This window comes from Pongo abelii, chromosome 1 (assembly GCF_028885655.2).
Source record: "Pongo abelii isolate AG06213 chromosome 1, NHGRI_mPonAbe1-v2.0_pri, whole genome shotgun sequence".
NCBI classification, from domain to species: domain Eukaryota; kingdom Metazoa; phylum Chordata; class Mammalia; order Primates; family Hominidae; genus Pongo; species Pongo abelii.
Window position 1 is genome coordinate 88493056 of NC_071985.2, and position 21656 is coordinate 88514711.

At 40.6% G+C, this 21656-nt stretch overlaps 2 protein-coding genes and 1 long non-coding RNA gene across 4 annotated transcripts in view; 1 reads left to right on the plus strand and 2 right to left on the minus strand.

The window, feature by feature from the left end:
• Window positions 1-4983, minus strand: part of ATF6 (activating transcription factor 6) — a 212776-nt gene extending 207793 nt beyond the window's left edge. For both annotated transcript variants that reach the window (XM_054526488.2, XM_024251202.3), the window contains exon 1: window positions 4726-4983. In XM_054526488.2, coding sequence (XP_054382463.1) covers window positions 4726-4807 — 82 coding nt within the window. In that variant the 5' untranslated portion in view covers window positions 4808-4983. The remainder of the gene's footprint in view (window positions 1-4725) is intronic.
• LOC134761975 (uncharacterized) lies at window positions 4924-7439 on the plus strand. Its single transcript, XR_010141357.1, has 3 exons — window positions 4924-5338; window positions 5668-5745; window positions 6989-7439. It is a non-coding gene; the product is annotated as an uncharacterized LOC134761975 (long non-coding RNA).
• Window positions 7440-13652: 6213 nt separating this feature from the next.
• DUSP12 (dual specificity phosphatase 12) lies at window positions 13653-21456 on the minus strand. Its single transcript, XM_002809875.5, has 6 exons — window positions 20779-21456; window positions 19145-19258; window positions 18942-19060; window positions 18460-18556; window positions 17643-17829; window positions 13653-14023 (listed from the first exon to the last, which is right to left on the minus strand). The coding sequence occupies exons 1-6, from the start codon at window positions 21159-21161 to the stop codon at window positions 13862-13864; spliced, it is 1062 nt and encodes a 353-aa protein (XP_002809921.3). The 5' UTR covers window positions 21162-21456; the 3' UTR covers window positions 13653-13861.
• Window positions 21457-21656: the final 200 nt, after the last annotated feature.

Consider the following 21656-nt stretch of genomic DNA (forward strand, 5'->3'; position numbering starts at 1 on the left):
TGCTAGTGGGAATGCAAAATGGTATAGCCACTTTTGGAAGACAGTTTGGCAATTTCTTACAAAACAAACAAAAAACATGTTCTTACCACACAATCCAGCAGTTGTGCTCCTTGATATTTACCCAAACAATTTGAAAATGCATGTTTACACAAAAACCTGCACACAAATGTTTTCAGCAGTTTTATATATAATTGCCAAAAGTTGGAAGCAACCAAGATGTGCTTCAATAGGTAAGTGGATAAGCAAACTGTGAATTTATGGACTAAACTGTGTCCTCCAAAATTCGTATGTTGAAGCCCTAACCCCAAATATGACTGTATCGAGAGATACAGTCTTTAGGAGGTAATTAAGGTTAAATGAGGTCATTAAAGTGGGGCGCTAATCTGATAGGACTGTGGCCTTATAAGAAGAAGAAGATTCTCTCTCTCAATGCCATGTGAAGACACAAGAAGAAGGCAGCCATGTGCAAGCCAGGAAGAGGGCCCTAACCAGAACCTGAACATGAGGCCATCTTGATCTTGAACTCTAACCTCCAGAACTGAGAAAATAAATTTCCGTTGTTTAAACCACTCAGTCTGTGGTGTTGTCTTATGGCAGCCTAGGCAGACTAATAGGCTATAGAACATACATACTATTTTTTGTAACACTGTAAATAGTATTTTTGTAATACTATTTAGTGCTAAGAAGAAATGAGCTATCAAGCCATGAAAAGACACGGAGGGACCTTAAGTGCATATTGCTAAGTGAAAGAAGCCAATTCAAAAATGCTACATACTGTATGATTCCAACTATATGACATTCTGCAAAAGGCAAAACTATGGAGACAGTGAAAAGATCAGTGGTTACCTGACCAGAGGTAGGGAAGAGGAAGGAGGAAAAAACAGGTAGAGCATAGGGCTTTTTTAGGGCAGTGAAACTATTCTGTATGATACTGTAATTATGGATACATGTCATTATACCTTTGTTGAAACCCATAGAACAGCGGTTCCCAACCCTGTTGGGAACCAGGCCACACAGCAGGAGGTGAGCAGCAGGTGGGTGAGTAAGCGAAGCTTCCTCTGTATTTACAGCCACTCCCCATCACTTGCATTACCGCCTGAGCTCCACGACCTGTCAGATCAGCAGCAGCATTAGATTCTCATAGCAGTGCGAACCCTATTGTGAACTGCACATGTGAGGGATCTAGAGTGCACGCTCCTTATGAGAATCTAACGCCTGATGATCTAATCGCTGTCTCCCATCACCCCCAGATGAGACCATCTAGTTGCAGGAAAACAAGCTCAGGGCTCCCACTAATTCTATATTATGTTGAGTTATATAATTATTTCATTATATATTACAGTGTAATAACAATACAAATAAAGTGCACAATAAATGTAATGCACTTGAATCATCCCGAAAACATTTCCTGTGCCTCCCCGTCCCCACCCCCTGTGGAAAAATTGTCTTTCATGAAACCAGTCCCTGGTGCCAAAAGGCTGGGGATCCCTGCCACAGAATGTACAACAGAGTGAACTTTAAATGATGGGCTTAGTTAATAATAATGTATCAATACTGGCTCATCAATTGTAACCAATGTACCACACTAATGCAAGATGTTACCAATAGGGGAAGCTGGGGATGAAGGGGAAGTACATGGAACTCTTTGTACTATCTGCTTAATTATTGTGTAAATCTATAATTATACTAAAAAAGTAGGCTTATTATTTAAAATAATTATGTGAAATTCAAATTTCAGTGTCTATAAAGCTTTATAGAAACACAGCCATGCTCATTTGTTTATGTTGTCTCTGGCTGCTCCTGCACTATCACAGCAGACTTGAGTAGTTGCAACAGTGACCATGTAATCACAAAGCCTAAAATATTTACTATCTGAACCTTTACAGAAAATGTTTGAAGACCCTTGCTCTAAATTTCATTACCTAAGTTAAAAAGAAAAAGGAAAGCACATCCCTCACAGGCTGTTCTGAATTAATCACTTTATTTAAATTATTTAGAGTTGTTAAAATCACAGGACATACTAATTACATAATCTGATTTTTAAATTTTAACTAGATAGTGTCTAATATTAAAAAAAAAAAAAAATCAAGGCTAGACACGGTGGCTTGAGCCTGTAATCCCAGCACCTGGGAGATTGAGGCAGGATGACTGAGGCTAGTTGGAGACCAGTCTGGGCAACACAGCAAGACCCCTGTCTCTACAAAAAATTCAAAAATTAAAAATTAACCAGGCATGGTGGTGGCATGCACCTGTAGTCCTGGCGACTCAGGAGGCTGAGATGGAAGGATCACTTGAGCCCAGGAGTTCCAGGTCACAGTAAACTATGATTGCATCACTGCACTCCAGCCTGGGCGACAGAGCGAGACCCTGTCTCTAAAAGCAAAAAAAAAAAAAAAAAAAAAAAAATCAAGTAAATCAGTGAAGTACTTGAACATCCAAAACAGCAACTGTCACAGAATGAAACTCTATTGCCAACAAAATCTATCCTACTTACTGAATACCTAAGGAATTAAATTAAAGTGTTCAAAGAAGAGAAGACTGTTAACAGTTTGAAAAGGGAAACCTGGAAAACAATGGAAATGGGCACGTTCAGGGAGGGGCAGGGCAGGATATCCGATAGAAGTGAGTCAGTGAACTGACTACAAAGAACTGAATGCTCTGTTAGAGAACATTAAGTCAAGTGATCAGATAAGTCTGGAAAATGCAGCCTGGGTATCAGAAGACGACATAAAATAATGCTACCAGGAAGTGTCCCACAGTTATAGTTTAAGACATGTCACTGGCCGGGCACAGTGGCTCACGCCTGTAATCCCAGCACTTTGGGAGGCCAAGGCGGGCGGATCACCTGAGGTCCGGAGTTCCAGACCAGCCTGACCAACATGGAGAAACCTCGTCTCTACTAAAAACACAAAATTAGCCGGGCGTGGTGGTGCATGCCTGTAATCCCAGCTACTCGGAAGGCTGAGGCAGGAGAATCGCGCGAACCCGAGAGGTGGAGGTTGCGGTGAGCCGAGATCGCGCCATTACACTCCAGCCTGGGCAACAAAAGCGAAACTCCATCTCAGAAAAAAAAGAAAAGAAAAAAGAAAATACATGGTGAAACCCCGTCTCTACTAAAAATACAAAAAAAAAAAAAAAAAATTAGCCGGGCGTCGTGGCGGGCGTCTGTAGTCCTAGTTAGTCGGGAGGCTGAGGCAGGAGAATGGCGTGAACCCAGGAGGTGGAGGCTGCCGTGAGCAGAGATCGTGCCACTGCACTCCAGCCTGGGCAACTGAGCAAGACTCCGTCTCCAAAAAAAAAAAAAAAGAAAGAAAAGAAATGTCATGAAAATATAATAGCTGACTAGCTGACAAAATAAATCATAACTACCCAATATATTCAAGTAGTCTTATTAATAACCAGGGATCTTAGGAAGAATAAAATCTGTAGACATGAGTTAGGAAAGCATTATAGAATAGATGCTAGGGGTACAGACTTTGCAGGTAGAAAAACCTGGTCTGATCCTTCTTCTGCCACTAACTAACTCTAAGAATCTGAGCACAAATTCTGTTAGCCTCAGTTTCCTCATCTCTAAAAGAAACAGTACCTCATTGGACTGTTGGTAGGATTAAACAAAATACTTCATGTCAAGAGTTTAGCAGGGTCCCTGACACAAAGTGCCAAATAAATGGTTACTGTCACTAATGTATTTGGCTTGGGAAAATGGGAATAGAAAAGTCTTAAGTTTTCCAGCAACTCTTAAAAAATCTACCCAATGATTGAAATAAATCTCCAATAGAATATAGTTTTAGAGAACATCTGCCCTTGAAAAAATTAAATGACTTTGTTCAATAAAAAGTTGAGATTCCTTCCACTCCTGCTATTGAGAATGCTGATCCAAGGGAGAAAGAAAAACTGGGTTCCCCCCAATTCCGAGGTTGCTGAGTGGTGTAGGCTCACTAGGGGGCCCATTTGGGAACCTACACAATCCCAAATTCATATTGGAACCTAAGAACAATATTACTATTATATCTTGCAATCAAGAGGAGAATAAAAGTCTCCTCTAAATACTTAGCTAACAAAGTTTCTCCATTCTCATTTCCACTTCATCCCATTCCACCCTTCCTGACCACCAAACCAAACAAAATATCCATTAACAAGAAAATTAACAGCTGTATCTGGAGAGCAGTCAGGATTACACCATAAGTATTAGGTGTAGCTAAGCAGGGACCCGAGGTCAGGTGCTTGGGTGTTTTGCTTTTCTGCCAAGATGGACATCAGGCTTAAACCAATAGTAAAAGCTGTAAGATTAGGATTTCTTGTACATAGCCACATTCTCTCATATACACCAAACACACAAAAACCCACTCCATTGTGCTCACCGCCCACATTTCACACTCAGGAAATAGCTTGTAGCCTTTTTGGCCGTCCCAGCCATTTTGCCCTAAACCTCCTAACGACGTCCAGCGTTAGCCACACAAAAAGATCACCCGGTATTTCCCCAGCGGGAACAGTGAAAAACGATAGTTAACTCCAGTTAGACAATATTCTACTCTCCCTGTGGCTAGGACAGAAGCCGAACCATCCTCCCAGACTCTTCCAGGGGCACGAACAGGAGTGACGAGGGGGCTCACTCCCCAGGCAGGGTTGGTCCACACCTGTCACCACGAGTGGGCGGAAGTAGGGAGGAAGAAACCTGTAGACGCGAACCCGAGCCACCCTGGTACATTCTCAGATCCCACTCACCCCAATCTTCATCCAGCCTGTGAGAGAGTCCCGGGCTAAAAGGTGACTCCATGGTGCCGGCAACACCAGCCGGCTCCCCCATATCACAAGTTCCTTGTCCCTGGAACTCCGTGATTAATATCTGGGACGGCGGCGGCAGGCGGACAAAATACTCCGTAACGCTGACGAGACGGTGGCCGAGTAAAGACAAACTACTTCTGCCGCACGAGGGATTTGTACGACACAGGAGAACGTCAGAGACTAAGCAAATTTGAATAGACCTCTGAGTAAATATTTCCCTTTTGGAGTTTTCAGGACTTTCTGTCCCGCTGTTTTATGGGGGAGGCGGGGGAAGACACGCAGACATCGCTTCGACTAAACAAAATTTATCAATAATATTAAAAATAAAAAGTAAAGCCCCTTTCTGAACATTCTGGCTTATTCCTTGATTATCCTTCTTAATGCCACAGCGTGGCTATCTCAGAACAAAATTAGAGACTAACAGTAAATTTAGTTTAATTTTTACGAATAATTCTCTATCAATGTAAAAATTTTTCATATACGCGTGTATGAAAGAAAAACACTACTATTTTTCCACATTCGTGAAAACTGCTTAACTGGGACAGTAACCGAGGTTAAGTGGTACTATAGAACATACTTCTAGAAAGCCTACTTTTATTTAAATAAATTGAAACAAAGCAAATATAAAAAGATAAACCCCCCAAATTTATCTCCTAAAGATAAATTTCTAAAGCATAGTATTTAGTCAAAGTCCAAGCGAGCCTACCCTAAGACCTACAGTAATCGAAGTTCCCAATATTTGTATTACTAAAGATTCGGGTTTCATTTAAAGGAAATTCACACACATCACGAACTCCAACTGAAAATATGAACTGAGTTTGATAAAGCAGTTTCAAGAACGCTACTTAAGAGAATTTCTTTTTCATCCATTTTAAATTTCAGCGGCCAGTGAATATTTAAAATACTGTAACATACGAATGCGTATGTCTCTAGGACCACGTGGAATCTTTCCGATGGTAGGTAAGCAAAACAAATGTGCTTCCCAGAACCCTCCAAACTGCTCGTGGCTGTATATTACTACAGATTACATAATGCAGGAGCGTTCTGGGACGCAAGCCCAGAAATCATGAAATCCCCTTACGTCAGATGTAACTACTTTTGTCATTAGAAAACTAATACATTTTCACTTAAGGTGAAATTTATAACACTTTTATTCTCACCCAATTACAAATTCAAAAATTGACATAAAAAACTAAAATAAGGCCGGGCGAGGTGGCTCACGCCTGTAATCCCAGCACTTTGGGAGCCCGAGGCGGGCGGATCACGAGGTCAGGAGTTCAAGACCAGCCTGGCCAACATAGTGAAACCCTGTCTCCACTAAAAATACAAAAAGTTAGCCAGGCGTGGTGGCGGGCGCCTGTAATCCCAGCTACTCGGGAGGCTGAGGCAGGAGAATCACATGAACCCGGGAGGCAGAGGTTGCAGCGAGCCGAGATCGCACCACTGCACACCAGCCCGGTCGACATTGCGAGACTGCGTCTCAAAAAAAAAAAAAAAAAACCTAAAATAAAATAAAATCATCGGGTCTTCTGTATCCCACTAGACACCTTAGTCTTTTAAGAAAATCACCATGACAAGTCGCCAGTTTTTTTAATTTCCAAAAGATTATTTTTTATTCAAAAAGTGCAAGTAATTATGAAACAAACATTTGTGACCTATCACCAAGAATTTAAAAATTTAACATTTTTCATTTTTGTCCCAGATTTTTCATAAGAAATTAAATACTACAGAATTGAATTCCTCTTTCCTCCCTGCTTCATTTTCCTCCCTTGGCATAGGCCACTTCTACCATGAATTTTGTGGGTATAAAGTTTTATTTTATAAAAATAAAAGTGTAATTCTAGTCCACTTTTATTTTTACTTTTACGGTGCTTAAACATGTTTATAGATACATGCATTTAGTGTCATTTGGGTTTTTTTAAATGTATGTAAACTTTAATGTTCTCCAAATCATTTTTCTTGTTGGACATTAAGGATCTACCCATGGTATTTCCTTGAATGAATCTCAATTTCCCTCTCTCTCTCCCTCTTTTTCTTTTGAGACAGGGGCCCACTTTGTTCCCTAGGCTGGATTGCAGTGGCGCCATCTCAGCTCACTGCAGCTTGACCTCCCAAGTTTAAGCGATCCTCGTGCCTCTCCCCAGGATAGCTGAGACTACGGGAACCCACCACCACTCCCGACTAATTTTTGTATTTTTTGTAGAGACAGGATTTCGCCATGTTGCCCAGGCTGGTCTCAAAACTCCTGAGTTCAAGCAGTCCGCCCGCCTCTGCCTCCCAAAGTGTTGAGATTACAGGTGTGCGCCACCGCACCCAACCTTAAGAATGTCTTAAATGATGTATGTACTGTTTTATCAGTTTACACCCTCACTGGCATTGATGAGTTCTCTTTGTTCCACATTCTCTCCAACACGAGATATGGTCAGACTCTTACCATTTTTAGCACTGTGAAAATTGCAATTTACATTTCCCTAACAAAGTGGTGCATTCTTCCATACTTATGAAACCTTATTTCCTCTTCTGTGAACTGTCCACTCTTACCTTTTATAAAGTTTGCCATGGAGATTTCTTTCATAAATGATGTGTACGTCATTAGATAGCCTGCTCTTTTCATTCACCTGTATAAACTAAACTCCCAAGTCCCCCACCAACGGAATAGGCCCCCTTGTGGCCAAGGGGATCCTAGAAAACCTTAAAACTGAGTTCTAGACCATGATGGGACAGGTTAGACACACCTTGTTATACTCCCTCCCTTTTGTGGTTTAGACACAACAACTGGCCAGCATTAATGTTAAAACAGAGATGATAAGACTGACAGAACAGACTCTGGCAATAAGATGCCAAATTATAAACAAGACCTAAAGCCATTCCAGGCAAGGGTTTAGTCCCACAACCCTATACTTAAAGAATAAACTGTGTTCTAACTGCCACAAGATTCTTCTCTAGCAGCTAAACAAGTACTGGCCTCAAGATAAACAATATTAAAATAATGTGCAGCTCCACGAGATGCTGACTTACTGACCCCCAGTCCCCGTTCCACCAGCCGTAGCTACAGCTTTCATTGGACAACTTTTTGTTGATTTCAGTAACTCTCTTCAGATAAGAAGACCACTGGCCATGGGCTGGTTCTGGCTGGTTTACAGAGGTTGCACATTTGCATGGCTTCATGTCCTGAAAGACATTTTGACGTATAGGGCTCGTAATACATTTAAATGTTAAGTCTCGGCTGGGTGTGGTGGCTCACGCCTGTAATCCCAGCACTTTGGGAGGCCCAGGTGGGAAGATCACGAGGTCAGGAGCTTGAGACCAGCCTGGCCAACATGGGGAAACCCCATCTCTACTAAAAATACAAAAATTAGCCAGGCGTGGTGGTGGGTTCCTGTAATCCCAGCTACTCAGGAGGCTGAGGCAGGAGTATCGCTTGAAACTGGGAAGTGGAAGTTACAGGGAGCTGAGATCGCACCATTACAGTCCAGCCTGGGTGACAGAGCAAGACTCCATCTCAACAACAACAACAAAAAAGTTAAGTCTCCATCCCAAAGTGAATATGGGTCATATGTCACATGAGTTTTTGTTCAATACGTATGTGTCAGGACCACTTTCATGAATATTCATAGCTCTTCCTATAACCTGGTGAAAATGTAGGTTTAGCCAACCTGTTCAGCCTGAAGCTCCTACCCTCTAAGCCCTCCTCCTTCAAAGCACCTGTTTCTGGAGACATGCTTCCCAGCCTGCAGGATGGCCACTTTGCAGGCCATAAAGTCTCCCCTTCTTTTCTAAATTTATTCACTGTGGGGCTTTTTAATATATATATATTTTTAAAGAGAGAGAGAGACAGAGTCTCGCTTTGTTGCCTGGGCTGGTCTCAAACTCCTAGGCTCAAGCTATCCTTCTGCCTCAGCCTCCCAAAGTACTGGGATTACAGGCATGAGCCACCACACCCAGCCCATTGTTGGGTTTTTTTAAGTTAACACTTGGTATATATGTTATAAATACCTTCTCCCAGGTTGACACTTGTCGTCTTTGTTTATGGGGCTTTTGTTCTCTAGATTTTAATTTCAGTGTAGTCAAATTTATCAATCTGTTGTTATGATAGCTGACTTGTAGCTTTCTTAAGAAATCCTTCCCTCTCCTGAGGTCATTAAGATTTTCATTTTTATTTTCATAGTTTTATAGTTTTGTTTTTCACATCTTTTGTTTTCTATTTGGCTATTATTGGGGTATAGCAACACTGTGGATTTTTGTACAGCAATCTTGTACCAAAAACCTTGTTGAATTCTGTTATTCTAATATTTTGTCTGTGCCAGGAACAGTAGTGCACACCTGTAATCCCAGCTTCTTGAGAGGGTAAGGCAGGAGGATTGCTTGAACCCAGGTGTTCAAGGCTAGCCTGGGCAATATAGCAAGATTCTGTCTCTAAAAAAAAAAAAAAATCATATTATGGTAGATGGAAACTAGCATGTGATAAAATAAAAATGACTTTAAAAAAATTTGTCTAAAGTTCTTTAGGATTTTTTATTTAGAAGAACATTATGCAAACACCAACCTTTTAAATTCTATTTTATTTAATGTTTTAATTTGTAAAATAAACTTTTAGTATGAAAATTTTCAAACAAACACAAGAGATGATATAATGAATCCCCGTGTTCCTATCACCCAGCTTCAGCTTCAACAATTTGCCATTCTTGTTTTATCTATCCTACCTCTCCTCTCCACAACTTTTTTCATTTTGTTTTGTGTTTTTCCCAGAATTTTTTTTTTTTTTTTTTTTTTTTTTTTTTTTTTTTGAGACGGTGTCTTGCTCTGTCACCCAGGCTGGAGTGCAATGGCATGAGCTCGGCTCACTGCAACCTCTGCCTCCCACATTCAAGCGATTCTCCTGCCTCAGCCTCCCAAGTAGCTGGAATTACAGGTGCCTGCCACCATGCCCAGCTAATTTTTGTATTTTTAGTAGAGATGGGGTTTCACCAAGCTGGCCAGGCTAGTCTCAAACTCCTGACCTAAGGCAATCCACCTGCCTCGGCCTCCCAAAGTGCTGGGATTACAGGCGTGAGCCACCTTGCCCAGCCTTCCTGGAATATTTTAAAGCATATCCAGATATCATATTATTTCACCCATAAATACTTCAATGTATATCTCTAAGAGACAAGGCCTTTTTTTTTTTTTTTTTTTTGAGACGGAGTCTTGCTCTGTCGCCAAGCTGGAGTGCAGTGGCATGATCACTGCAACCTCTGCCTCCCGGGTTCAAGTGATTCTTCTGCCTCAGCCTCCCGAGTAGCTGGGACTACAGGCGCACACCACCACGCCCAGCTACTTTTTGTATTTTTTTAGTAGAGATGAGGTTTCACCATGTTGGCCAGGATGGTCTTGATCTCTTGACCTCGTGATCTATCTGCTTCGGCCTCCCAAAATGCTGGGATTACAGGCATGAGCCACTGCACCTAGCCTGCCTTTTCTTATTTTTAAAAAACATACTGATAATCCCATTATCATACCCAACAAAATTAATAATTCCTTAATATCATCTGATACTTGTTCGGTTTTCTGTCTCAAAAATGCCCTTCCTTCCACAGTTAGTTTGTTAAAATCAGGATCCAAACAAGATTGTCACATTGCATTTAGTTCATATGACAATTCCCTCTCCATTTCTTCCCCCCATGCCATTTGTTGAAGAATCTAAGTCATTGGTCCTATAGAATTTCCCACTTTGTGATTCTGCTGATTACATCTTCATGGTGATGCTTAATTTGTTCCAGAAACTGCCAGTGACATCTAGAGGCTTGATTAGTTTTTGCTTTTGTTTTTGTTTGTTTTTGCAAGAATACTTCATAGGTACTTCCTTGCATCATAGCAGGAGGCATATACATACTGTCCCACTTTTAGAGATGTCAAGATTTATTAGTGAGTTCAGATTTTTTTCCTAAGTCTTAAACTGTTTAGCCCCTTGTTTTACTGCAATGGTTAGGACCTCTAAAACGATACAGCAGGTAGGGGCTAGACATCTTTTAACTTGTTTCTAAATTTTAATGTGAATGTTTGAAAAGTTTTACCACTAAATAAGATTTTTTTTCCTATATATTTTTCATAGATACTCTGAATAAGGAAGCTTCCTTCCACTCTAGTTACCAGGCTTTTCTTTTTAAATCATTAAATGTTGGATGTTATGGAATTCTTTTTCTTGAATCTACTCATTCATTTTCAACTTAAACCCTTGGAATAGAAATACAGTTTGAAAGAGAACCTTATGTCTAGAGACAATACCACTCTTTGGTCTAGGTAAGAGGAGCCCCTACCCTGGACCCACACTTAAGAAGACTTTACTCTGACCTCTGGCTCTGTCCCCACAGGATAAGAATCCATACTGCCAACGTGATGTGCCCAGCTAGAACAGATGCCCCCTTCTAGAAGTGCATCTAACACCCAAATAGCCCAAATAGCTCTAAGCCTGCTTCTAGGGCTTGCTCAGGCCTCATACCTCTTAAGAGTGAAATGGGCCAATGGTATATACCAGGGCTGTAGCCAGATCTTATACATATAGGTGGGGGACCCACATATATATATGCACCAGGCTCCTCATGATGCAGAACAAATCAAGGGGTGGGGAAATAAAGAAGGCACCCAGTGGGCGGGGGCCACCTCTCCCTGCATTGCCATGCTTTGTCATGGAATCTTATAAAATCAGAGAATTCTAAATTCAAACCTGGTCTGACAGGTCATTATGAAGGTATATTTGTCAAGATAATAGAATAAAACATTTTATTTAACAGATAGCTTGATTTATAATTTTATTTTTTTAAGACAGAGTCTTGCTCTGTCACCCAGGCTGGAGTGCAGTGGTGCCATCTTGGCTCACTGCAAACTCCGCCTCCCAGGTTCAAGCAATTCTCCTGCCTCCCCGCCTCCCAGGTAGCTGGGATTACAGGCACCCACCACGCCTGGCTAATTTTATATTTTTAGTAGAGACGGGGTTTCCCTATGTTGGCCAGGCTGGTCTCAAACTCCTGACCTCCAGTGATCCACCCACCTTGGCCTCCCAAAGTGCTGGGATTACAAGCGTGAGCCATTGCACCTGGCCAATTTATGTTTTAAAAGTTAACACAAATAGTATGTAGGCCTCAATGTGTACTATTGTTGGAACCCTGCAAATGGTGGGGCGCATGACTAATGAATTTACAACTTAATTAAAATTGCATTTGATCCATACTATTTGATTTTATAATCTGATCAACAGTGTATGATGGATAGGCGTTGAGTCATATTAAACTGCAGCTATGTAAATACTTTTTACCTACAAAAGGGGTAACTTCATATGCCGCAAACTGTTATTATTTTTTTAAATAGAGACGGGTGTTTCACATATTGGCCAGGCTGGTCTTGAACTCCTGGCCTCAAATGATCCACCCGCCTTTGTCTTCCAAAGTGCTGGGACACGCATGAGCCACCACACCCGACTTCCTCAACCTGTTTTTCAAAACTTTCTAGAGACTAATATATGAATAGAGAATAACAGTATGAAGCAAAAAAGTAAGATTTTATGAAAGCTAAAACAAATAATTTTTTTCTCAAAAGAAAAAATTATGGCAGGGAGTGGTGGCTCACGCCTGTAATCCCAGCACTTTGGGAGGCCGAAGTGGGTGGATCACTTGAGGTCAGGAGTTTGAGACCAGCCTGGCCAACATATGGAAATCCCATCTCTACTAAAAATACAAAATTAGCGAGACGTGGTGGCACACGCCTGTAATCCCCAGCTACTTGGGAGGCTGAGGCAGGAGAATCGCTTGAACCTGGGCAGCGGAGGTTGCAGTGAACCGAGATCATGCCATTGCACTCCAGCCTGGGCAACAACAATGAAACTCCATCTCAAAAAAAAAAAAAAAATAGAAAGAAAAATTATTACATGGAAACTGCCAGTCTTCAGGTCTAATGTTAAGATTTTTCTCAAGAATTTTCCATAATACTCCCATACATTTAAAAAACTGAGCTAGGCATTTATTAAGAGGATCATTATTCACAACATATTTTTGCATTTAAAAATGACTCCCACTAGTGTTTATGGACAATATTTTTCTTTATTAATTCTTGCTTTTTTTTTGGAGTAGTCTCCCGAGAAGCTGGGACTACAGGCGTGTGCCACCATGCCCGGCTGATTTTTGATTTTTAGTAGAGACAGGGTTTCACCATGCTGGCCAGGCTGGTCTTGAACTCCTGCCCTTAAGTGATCTGCCTGCCTTGGCCTCCCAAAGTGCTGGGATCATAGGCATAAGCCACTGCACCTGGCCTTTATTAGTTAATTCTGATTCTTGTAAATGTTCACATATCTAATTAGGTCCAATTGTAATTATTAATAATGAGTAAAATAATTCTAGTTTCTATGTATCAGGTTAAAAAACTAATCTGGATGTATTACCTTTTCCAATACTTACATATTGGGCTACAAAATGACTTGATATATAGTAACTCTACATTTGTTTTCTTCATCATTAGAAACACATCTAACATTTATATATTTCTTTATGCAGATCACTTCAAAAGGGATCTCAAACACTTTTCTAAAAATATAGATAACTGGGATTACCGAACAGTAATAGGAAAATTGCATTTTCATCAGCTTTTACTAATGGCCTTTCCGTTTCCAAGAAAAAAAATCTAGACACGTATGGGTTTACTAGTGTCCCTTAAAAGAAAGAAAGTGAAATAATTCCACAATATGTCCAAACAAATCTGCTTTATATGTCTGGAAATAAAAGAATACCCATTTAAATATAATAGTTTCAAATTTTTGTACATAATTTTGTCTATACAGACCTTAAGATCATACAACATTCCAACAATCAGTACTTTTAAAAATATATGAAATGCAGACAGTATCTGGTTATAAAAGATTTTAATAGCAAATAAAATGTACATGATCAAAAGGCTTTGATTGCCATGTAAAGCATAGTTTCCAGGTTACATCAAGTGATTTTATCTTCTCCCATTTCAAATGAAATGTTGACAGCATAAACAATCTGCCATGAATGATAAGAAGCAAAGGCAGCACATATCATCTGCAAGTTTCTTCCCAAGCTATAAACTATCATATTTTTCTTGTTTGTGATCCCAAAACAGGCAATATTTTCATTTCATCCACTCTATTCTTATGTATTTGAAAAGCAGGTGTTATCCACCTACCACAAGAACACTGTTCACCATACCAGTTGAAGGAACCCAACTTGGCACTGCATTTTGGGCAAAGAAGCTGAAACAAAGCAAATGTGTTACTTTATTCATTCACTTTTATACACAACAAATCATTATCTTTGGCAATCAATACAGGATATAAAAACAAGACAAGGTCCCCACCTTGAGTTTATAATCTAATCAGTGAGATAAAATGCATTGGAAATTCACTGTAATAGATAGTAGACTATAATTATCACATAGGAAGAATGTTGTATTCAGGGAGCTTGAAGGGAGAAAGGTGAAGCTTGCGATTTGATCAAGGAAGGTTTCGTGGATGTGGCATATGTATATAGCTTTTAAATCAGTTTGTAATTTAGGACTTCAAATGAAAATGATCACAGCTAAAGTATAGAAAAGCATGTTAGGATTTTCATGCTGTATTACTAACTGCGTGTATTGACAGCATATAAGTCAGATTCTTAGCTATTTAAAGACAAACTAATATTCCAGGAAAACAGGTAAATCAAAAAAGTCTAATAAGGCAACTGCATTTTCTTCTAATGTAGTTAGTTATAGCATTAATTTTTATGTTTAGCTCTTTGATATGTGCATGGTATAAGGTAAGAGTTTTTATTTTTAATATTGAGCTATAGAAAACTAGACATAAAAGTCAGAAGCGGGCTGAGTGTGGTGGCTCATACCTGTAATTCCCAGCACTTTGGGAGGCCGAGGCGGGCAGATCACCTGAGGTCAGGAGTTCGAGACCAGCCTGGTCAATATGGTAAAACCCCGCCTCTACTAAAACCACAAAAATTAGTTGGGCATGGTGGCGGGTGCCTATAATCACAGCTACTTGGGGGGCTGAAGCAGTAGAATCATTTGAACCCAGGAGGCGGAGGTTGCAGTAAGCCAAGATTGCGCCACTGCACTCCAGCCTGGGCAACAGAGCAAGACTCCATCTCAAAAAAAGAAATTCAGAAGCCATAAATAAAAAAACAAATTTTATTATGTAAATATCCTTCATTTTAATATGACAAAACATAAAAAATCTGATAAGCAATAGACTGAAGAAAATAGTTGCAATATATTAGATGAACTATTAACATCTAGAATATATAGAGGTCCTACAAATGAATAAGAAAGAGACAAAACCCATAGGCAAATGGGCCTAGGAATATGAGAGCAATTTATAGAAAAGGAAACCGTAAATGGCTGGTAAATACATAAAGATGGTGGTTGATGACTATTTTCATAAAATTCCAATTAAACATTTTAGGATTAACATTTTTTACCCCACAGATTGACAAAATGTTACCAGTTTTATAGTATCTATTATGTCAAGGATATGGAGTAACAGGTACATGCATTCAGTTAGTGAAAACCAAATTTGTATGGGCATTTTGAATATCGGCCTGGAATAGCACTAATATTTAAAATACATTCTTCAAGCCAGGAATTCCACTTCTAGGTATATATTCTACAGAAAAAAATCAAATACGTATACAAATAAGTATGCACAGGATTTAGAATCTTACATAAAAATGTATTTAACTTGGTTGGAGTGAGTGAGTGTGTGTGTGTGTGTGTGTGGGTTGGAGTGAGTGTGTGTGTGTGTGTGTGTGTGTGTGTGTGTGTGTGTGTGTGTGTGTGTGTGTGTGTGTGTGTGTGTGTGTGTGTGTGTGTGTGTGTGTGTGTGTGTGTTTCCCAGGTTAACTAAAGTTAGAAAGCCAGAATCACAAGCCACAAAAAAGAAAAACTGATAAATTAGATATCATCAAAATTAAAATCTCTAACTGCTACAAATAATACCATCAAGAATGGGAAGTGAGGCTGGGCATGGTGGCTCACGCCTGTAATCCCAGCACTTTGGGAGGCTGAGGCGGGTGGATTACCTGAGGTCGAGTTCAAGACCAGCCTGACCAACATGGAAAAACCCCGTCTCTACTAAAAATACAAAATTAGCCAGGCGTGGTGGCACATGCCTGTAATCCCAGCTACTCAGGAGGCTGAAGCAGGAGAATCACTTGAACCTGGGAGGCAGAGGTTGCGATGAGCCGAGATTGTGCCATTGCACTCCAGCCTGGACAACAAGAGCGAAATTCTCGTCTCAAAAAAAAAGAATGGGAAGAGTGGGAATGTGAATTGCGATGTGATATGGTTTGGTTCTGTGTCCCCATCCAAATCTCATCTCAAATTGTAATCCCCACATGTGGAGGAAGGGAGGTGATTGGATCATGGAGGCAGATTCCCCCATGCTGTTCGGGTGATAGCGAATGAGTACTCATTAAGATCTGATGGTTTTATAAGTGTGTGACAGTTCCTCCTTCACACATGCTTCTCTCTCCTGCTGCCTTGTGAAGAAGAGGCCTGCTTTCCCTTCTGCCATGATAATAAGTTTCCTGAAGCCTCCCCAGCCATGCAGAACCATGAGTCAATTAAACCTCTTTCCTTTATAAATTACCCAGTCTCACGTACTATCTTTATGGCAGTATGAAAATGGACTAATACACAATGGTTGCAAAAACCACTGTGAATACACTTTAAAAACCACTGAACTGTACACCTTAAATAGGTAAATTGTATGTTATGTGAATTATACTATAATAAGGTTGTTTTTTTTAAAAAGCAGTATCATCTAAAAATGTGAGTTTGATCATATGGTACCACTTTCTAGGCAAGACACTACTCATAAACACGTTTCCTCATGCACAACATGTGAATATAACTGCTCTACCTATTTTATAATGCTATGGCATTCTTCAAATGGTATAATACACTGAAAGGGTTTCATAAACTAGCCACTATACAAACTTATACAAACCATACAAACTTTCAAAATCATTATTAAGATTATTATTATAGAATACCTTCACATTAATATCAAGTAAACCTAAAGGAGAAATGTGGCTGTCATGGCACACTCCAACCAAGTTAAACACTTTTTTATGTAAAATGTCACATGAACTGCATTCTTTCTTTTTCTTTTTTTCCCTACCCACCAGTTATAGGAGCAATAGGATGAGCTGCATTATTTAACTGGAAATGAAAAAGAATCTCATAGCAAAACATACTAAATTTCACTTTCCTAAAAGATAAGAAAAAAAAAGAGAGACACATACAGGAAGCCAACAGAGAAAAAGAAAGTACTTTTAACCTAATTTTAAAATCCCTGATTTACCTTACTCTTGTCACAAAGCTCAAATTTTGTTAAATACATTTTTTCTTTCTTTTTTTTTTTATTAAACATTTTTTACTTTTTTTATAGAGATGAGGTCTCACTATGTTGCCCAAGCTGGTCTCGAAACCCTGGGCTCAAGCGATCCTCCCGCCTCAGCCTCCCAAAGTGCTCAGACTACAGGCATGGGCTAATGAGGCATGAGTGCCCAGCCAATATATTCTAATTAGTTTAAAAATAAATGTTAGTCTTATATTTGAAAAAATATAAATAGCCTTAAAGGAAATTTATTAACTTAGACCAGGGTTCTCAACCAGAAGTAGTTCACTATGTTGGATCAGCTGGTTTTTGAAAAATATTTTATTTTTGATAGTCTTATCTACACTAGAAAGATATAATCTTCAGAAATAAAGAAATTAAGAAATGGAGCAAAACACTAGTTAAAATAGAGCTTAAAATGCAAGACGGAATAAAATATAGATGATAAAATAAAATTGTAGAAAATAAAATGTGTTCTCACCTGTCCATCCATCACTCCCAACAAAGCAGATTCCATCCACTGTACAGGTTCAATGAAATAAGATGTACATTGAGCTTGCCTCCCTGTGGTAAGCATGAAAGATGGTGTCATTCTCTTGTGGGCAAAGGCTATAGGTCCACTTCCTTCATGGTGATCCAGAATACTAGAACTTCGAAATAATGATCGCCTGCAATCCCCAAACAAACAAAAACATTGATGACTTCCAAAAGGATGAAAACATGGATGAAATGTGCAGTTTTGTTTTTGTTTTTTTTTTTTTTTGAGACAGAGTCTGACTCTGTCGCCCATGCTAGAGTGCGGTGGCGTGATCACGGTTCACTGCAACCTCAGCCTCCTGGGTTCAACCAATTCTCCCGCCTCAGCCTCCTGAGTAGCTGGGATTACAGGCACCTGCCACCATGCCCAACTAATTTTTGTATTTTTCATAGAGACGGGGTTTCACCATGTTGGCCAGGCTGGTCTCAAACTCCCAATCTCAGGTGATCTGCCTGCCTCGGCCTCCCAAAGTGCTGGGATTACAGGCGTGAGCCACTGTGCCCGGCGAAATGTGCAACATTGCTTAGAGAACAAAATAATGTAACATTGATTACGCTACTTAAATTTTCAATAACCCTTACAATCTGATTATTTCTCTTTTTAAGAATTTATATTCTTTCTGAAAACAGATCTGAACTAAAAATTTCTATATTATTCAATTAAACAAAATCTTCCTACAGAAATTTAAGAAAATAAAACGTTAAGTACTTTTCAGCTACGGAGACAAGATAAAATATCCAAAGGATACAAAATATTTTACCTGCACTTTCTACACTTGTAGAGAACCTCATCTTTCAATCCTTGTGAAATGGTGGTTGGGTCAACAGCAAAGAGTTCTTGAGGTAAATTCTGCAATTCTATATGACATAATTAAAATGTATTTATTTGTCAAAATCAACTCTGCATTTTCAGATAAATTCAGTTAATGTCAAATTGAGGCAACAAGTGCTAACATCAAAAATTTAAAAAAAAAAAAAAAATCAAATTCCAGTGTTGAGAAATCAGGCTAAGGTAGGAGAGGACAGTGATTTAAGTGCTTAGGTTCTGGGCACAGGCTGCCTGAATTCAAATCCTGACCCTGCCATTTATAAACCATGTGATTTTGAATAGGTTATTTCTGGCTAAATCAGTTTCAAAAAGAAACAATAGTTTCTCAGGGATTGCTGGAAGTAAGGTAAAGCATACAATGCCAAAGTAAATGACATCTAGAAAGCCCATTACACACTAGCAATTATTACTTACCTGGATACTTCTCTGTAACCTTTTGTAAACGATATTGCTTATAAATTACACTAGAGGTATCCACTTCATATCCCATTGCCTGGTATAGTTTCAGTTGCCACTCAAACCCCTCATTCATCCTGTAATGATAAAGAAATATAAAGTTTCATTTTCTTAAAATTATATCACAAAAGCATAATTATTGCTATAAAAAAAGAACCCACTTAGCCTCTGGTTTGAGAATCTGGAGCTTTTCATAGGCTTTTTCAAAGGGAAGTTGGTCAGTCTTCATGAGAAAAGCAGTTATTATGGCCACACTTCGACTGACTCCTGCATGACTGAAAAAGAGACCTTTAAAATAAAACAGCAAATAGCAACAATTAAAAAAAAACACACAAAACCCAGCCCCCTATTAATAGTAAAGTTTAGGCCCACTTCATTTCTACTTCTCAAATAAGCCCATTGCCTCTGAAATATTATCAATGTACAAAATAATTATTCCTTTTTCCTTTTGAATTCTGAACCATGTGAATGTATTACCTATTCAAAAATAATAACAGGAATTTTTAAAATTTTTATAATGACTCAGAACAAATCCAAACTCCTGGCTAGACACAGTGGCTTACATACATCTGAAATCCCAGCACTTTGGGAGGCGAGGTGAGAGGATTGCTTGAGTCCAGGAGTTGGAGACCAGCCTGGGCAACAAAGTGAGACCCCATCTCTACAAAAAATTAGCCGGATGTGGTGGTGCCTGTAGTCCCATCTACTCTGGAGGCTGAGGCGGGAGGATCACTTGAGCCTGGGAGGTTGAGACTGCAGTGAGCCGTAATTACGCTACTACACTGTAGCCTGGGTGACAGAGCAAGACCCTATATCAAAATAAAAATAAATAAAACAAAACAAAAACAAATCCAATCTCCTTTCATCTTAGCATTCTGGGACCTCAAAATCTGGTCCCAGACTTCTTTCGATTTCATCACTATCTTCTTTTATGTGCTCAATAAATTTAAACGATTGTTATTATACTCCCATCCAACCAAGAACTGCTTAGGGATTCCCATTTTCTTTTTTGTTTTGAGATGGAGTCTCGCTCTGTTGCCCAGGCTGGAGTGCTGTGGCATGACCTCGGCTCACTGCAACCTTCGCCTCCCAGGTTCAAGTGATTCTCCTGCCTCAGCCTCCCGAGTAGTTGGGACTACAGGCGAGAGCCACCACGCCCGGCTAATTTTTGTATTTTTAGTTTCACCATATTAGCCAGCCTGGTCTCGAACTCCTGACTTCGTGATCCTCCTGCCACCCAAAGTGCTGGGATTACAGGCGTGAGCCACCGCGCTGTGCCGGATTCCCATTTTCTTTTTGTCTTTGCTGCAACCATCTCCTCCCTAGGCAATGCCCAGGGATCCTTTAGATCCAAACCAATTCATCTCTTCATCAACCACCCCCCAACCATCCCAAACAAAAACATTTAACCCTAAATCTTTGTAAATCCCGTTTACAAGACACCAAGCAACCTAATCTGCATTACAATAATCGGGGTGGGTGTCTAGCTTCTCCAACAGAGCTGTAAACTCCTTAGGGTGTAGGTAATTTGTCATTTATCAAGTGACACCTCCCCCGCCGTTTGCTGCTGCAGGAAGAACCAACTAAAGCATGAATGAATGAAAGCCTGCACACACCAGGGGCCCGCCTCCAGCTTCCTCCTCTCTTGGATACACGCCTCCTGCGGGAGGCAGCGGGAGGAGGTTCACGCGGCATGACCGCGCTCTTGTCCTCCCGAGGGCCTCGGAAGGAAAGGGGCGACGGGGGCCGGCTGGAAGCTTGGAGGGGCACGTCACCCACTGACCCGGCCACTCACCAGTGCACCAACACCGCACGGCCCTCAGCGCGGGCCTGACCGATGAAGGCCATGCACCGGTCCAGATGGCTGAGCAGGTCCGTCTCGGGTTTGTCCAGCGCTGGCACGAAGAGGCGCCATAGACCCTCGACCCCAGGCCCCGCCTTGAAGCTGGGCTCCTCCGAGTCCACTGTTAGCACGGCCGTGATGCCCGCTTCCCTCAGGTGGTCTGGCTCCGCGACGGCCGCGGCCCCACCGAGATACAATCCTGGCTGCACTTCCAGCATCTGCCCGGCGCAGCTGACTCTGCTGGCGCTGGGGTTGCTTAGCTCGCAGCCATCACTCGGGCCCGGAGCCTCCAACATGGCCGCGCCCAGAGACCAGGCGGCTTCCTGCCCTACCATTGAGTAGACTCCGGCTAGAACATCCTTCCCCTGGGACTCGCCAGCCTCAGCGGCTCCGCTGCTCCCTCGGAGGACCACGTCGGCCGCAGGAATACGGACTTAACCGCTGAGGGGCGGAGCTTCGGCCTGACTCAGCGCGGCTTTTCCACCCGTGTTCCCTCTGACCCCTACCCCCAAAGTTGATGGTAAAAGATAAGCTTCTCCAAATACAGGGTTTCTCGAGCTCTTAGTATTGAAATTTTCAGGAAAGAGACATCAGAAGCAGCTGAACTCAAATGTGAAATAAAGGTCGCACCAGCTGAATCAGAAGCATCATTTTATGCATTTGAAGTAAAATTTTTTTCAATATTATGAAGCCATCTGTACTTTGCATTTTATGATTATTTTTCCTTTTTCTGCCCAATTTCATTATTGGGGTGTGAATCCTTGTTGATGTTTACTGTCTATTTATTTTGAAGATATTAATCGTATATTTTTGTAAGTCAATGTCCTCCA

Bases quoted from the DNA above. Each gene is read 5' to 3' on its own strand.
- DUSP12 (XM_002809875.5), bottom strand. From the start codon at position 21,161: ATGGTAGGGCAGGAAGCCGCCTGGTCTCTGGGCGCGGCCATGTTGGAG. The intron at 19,259-20,778 runs GTGAGTGGCCGG...TCTCTTTTTCAG, and splicing joins CGTGCGGTGTTGGTGCACTG to TCATGCAGGAGTCAGTCGAA. The intron at 19,061-19,144 runs GTGGGTTCTTTT...TTATCATTACAG, and splicing joins ATTCTCAAACCAGAGGCTAA to GATGAATGAGGGGTTTGAGT.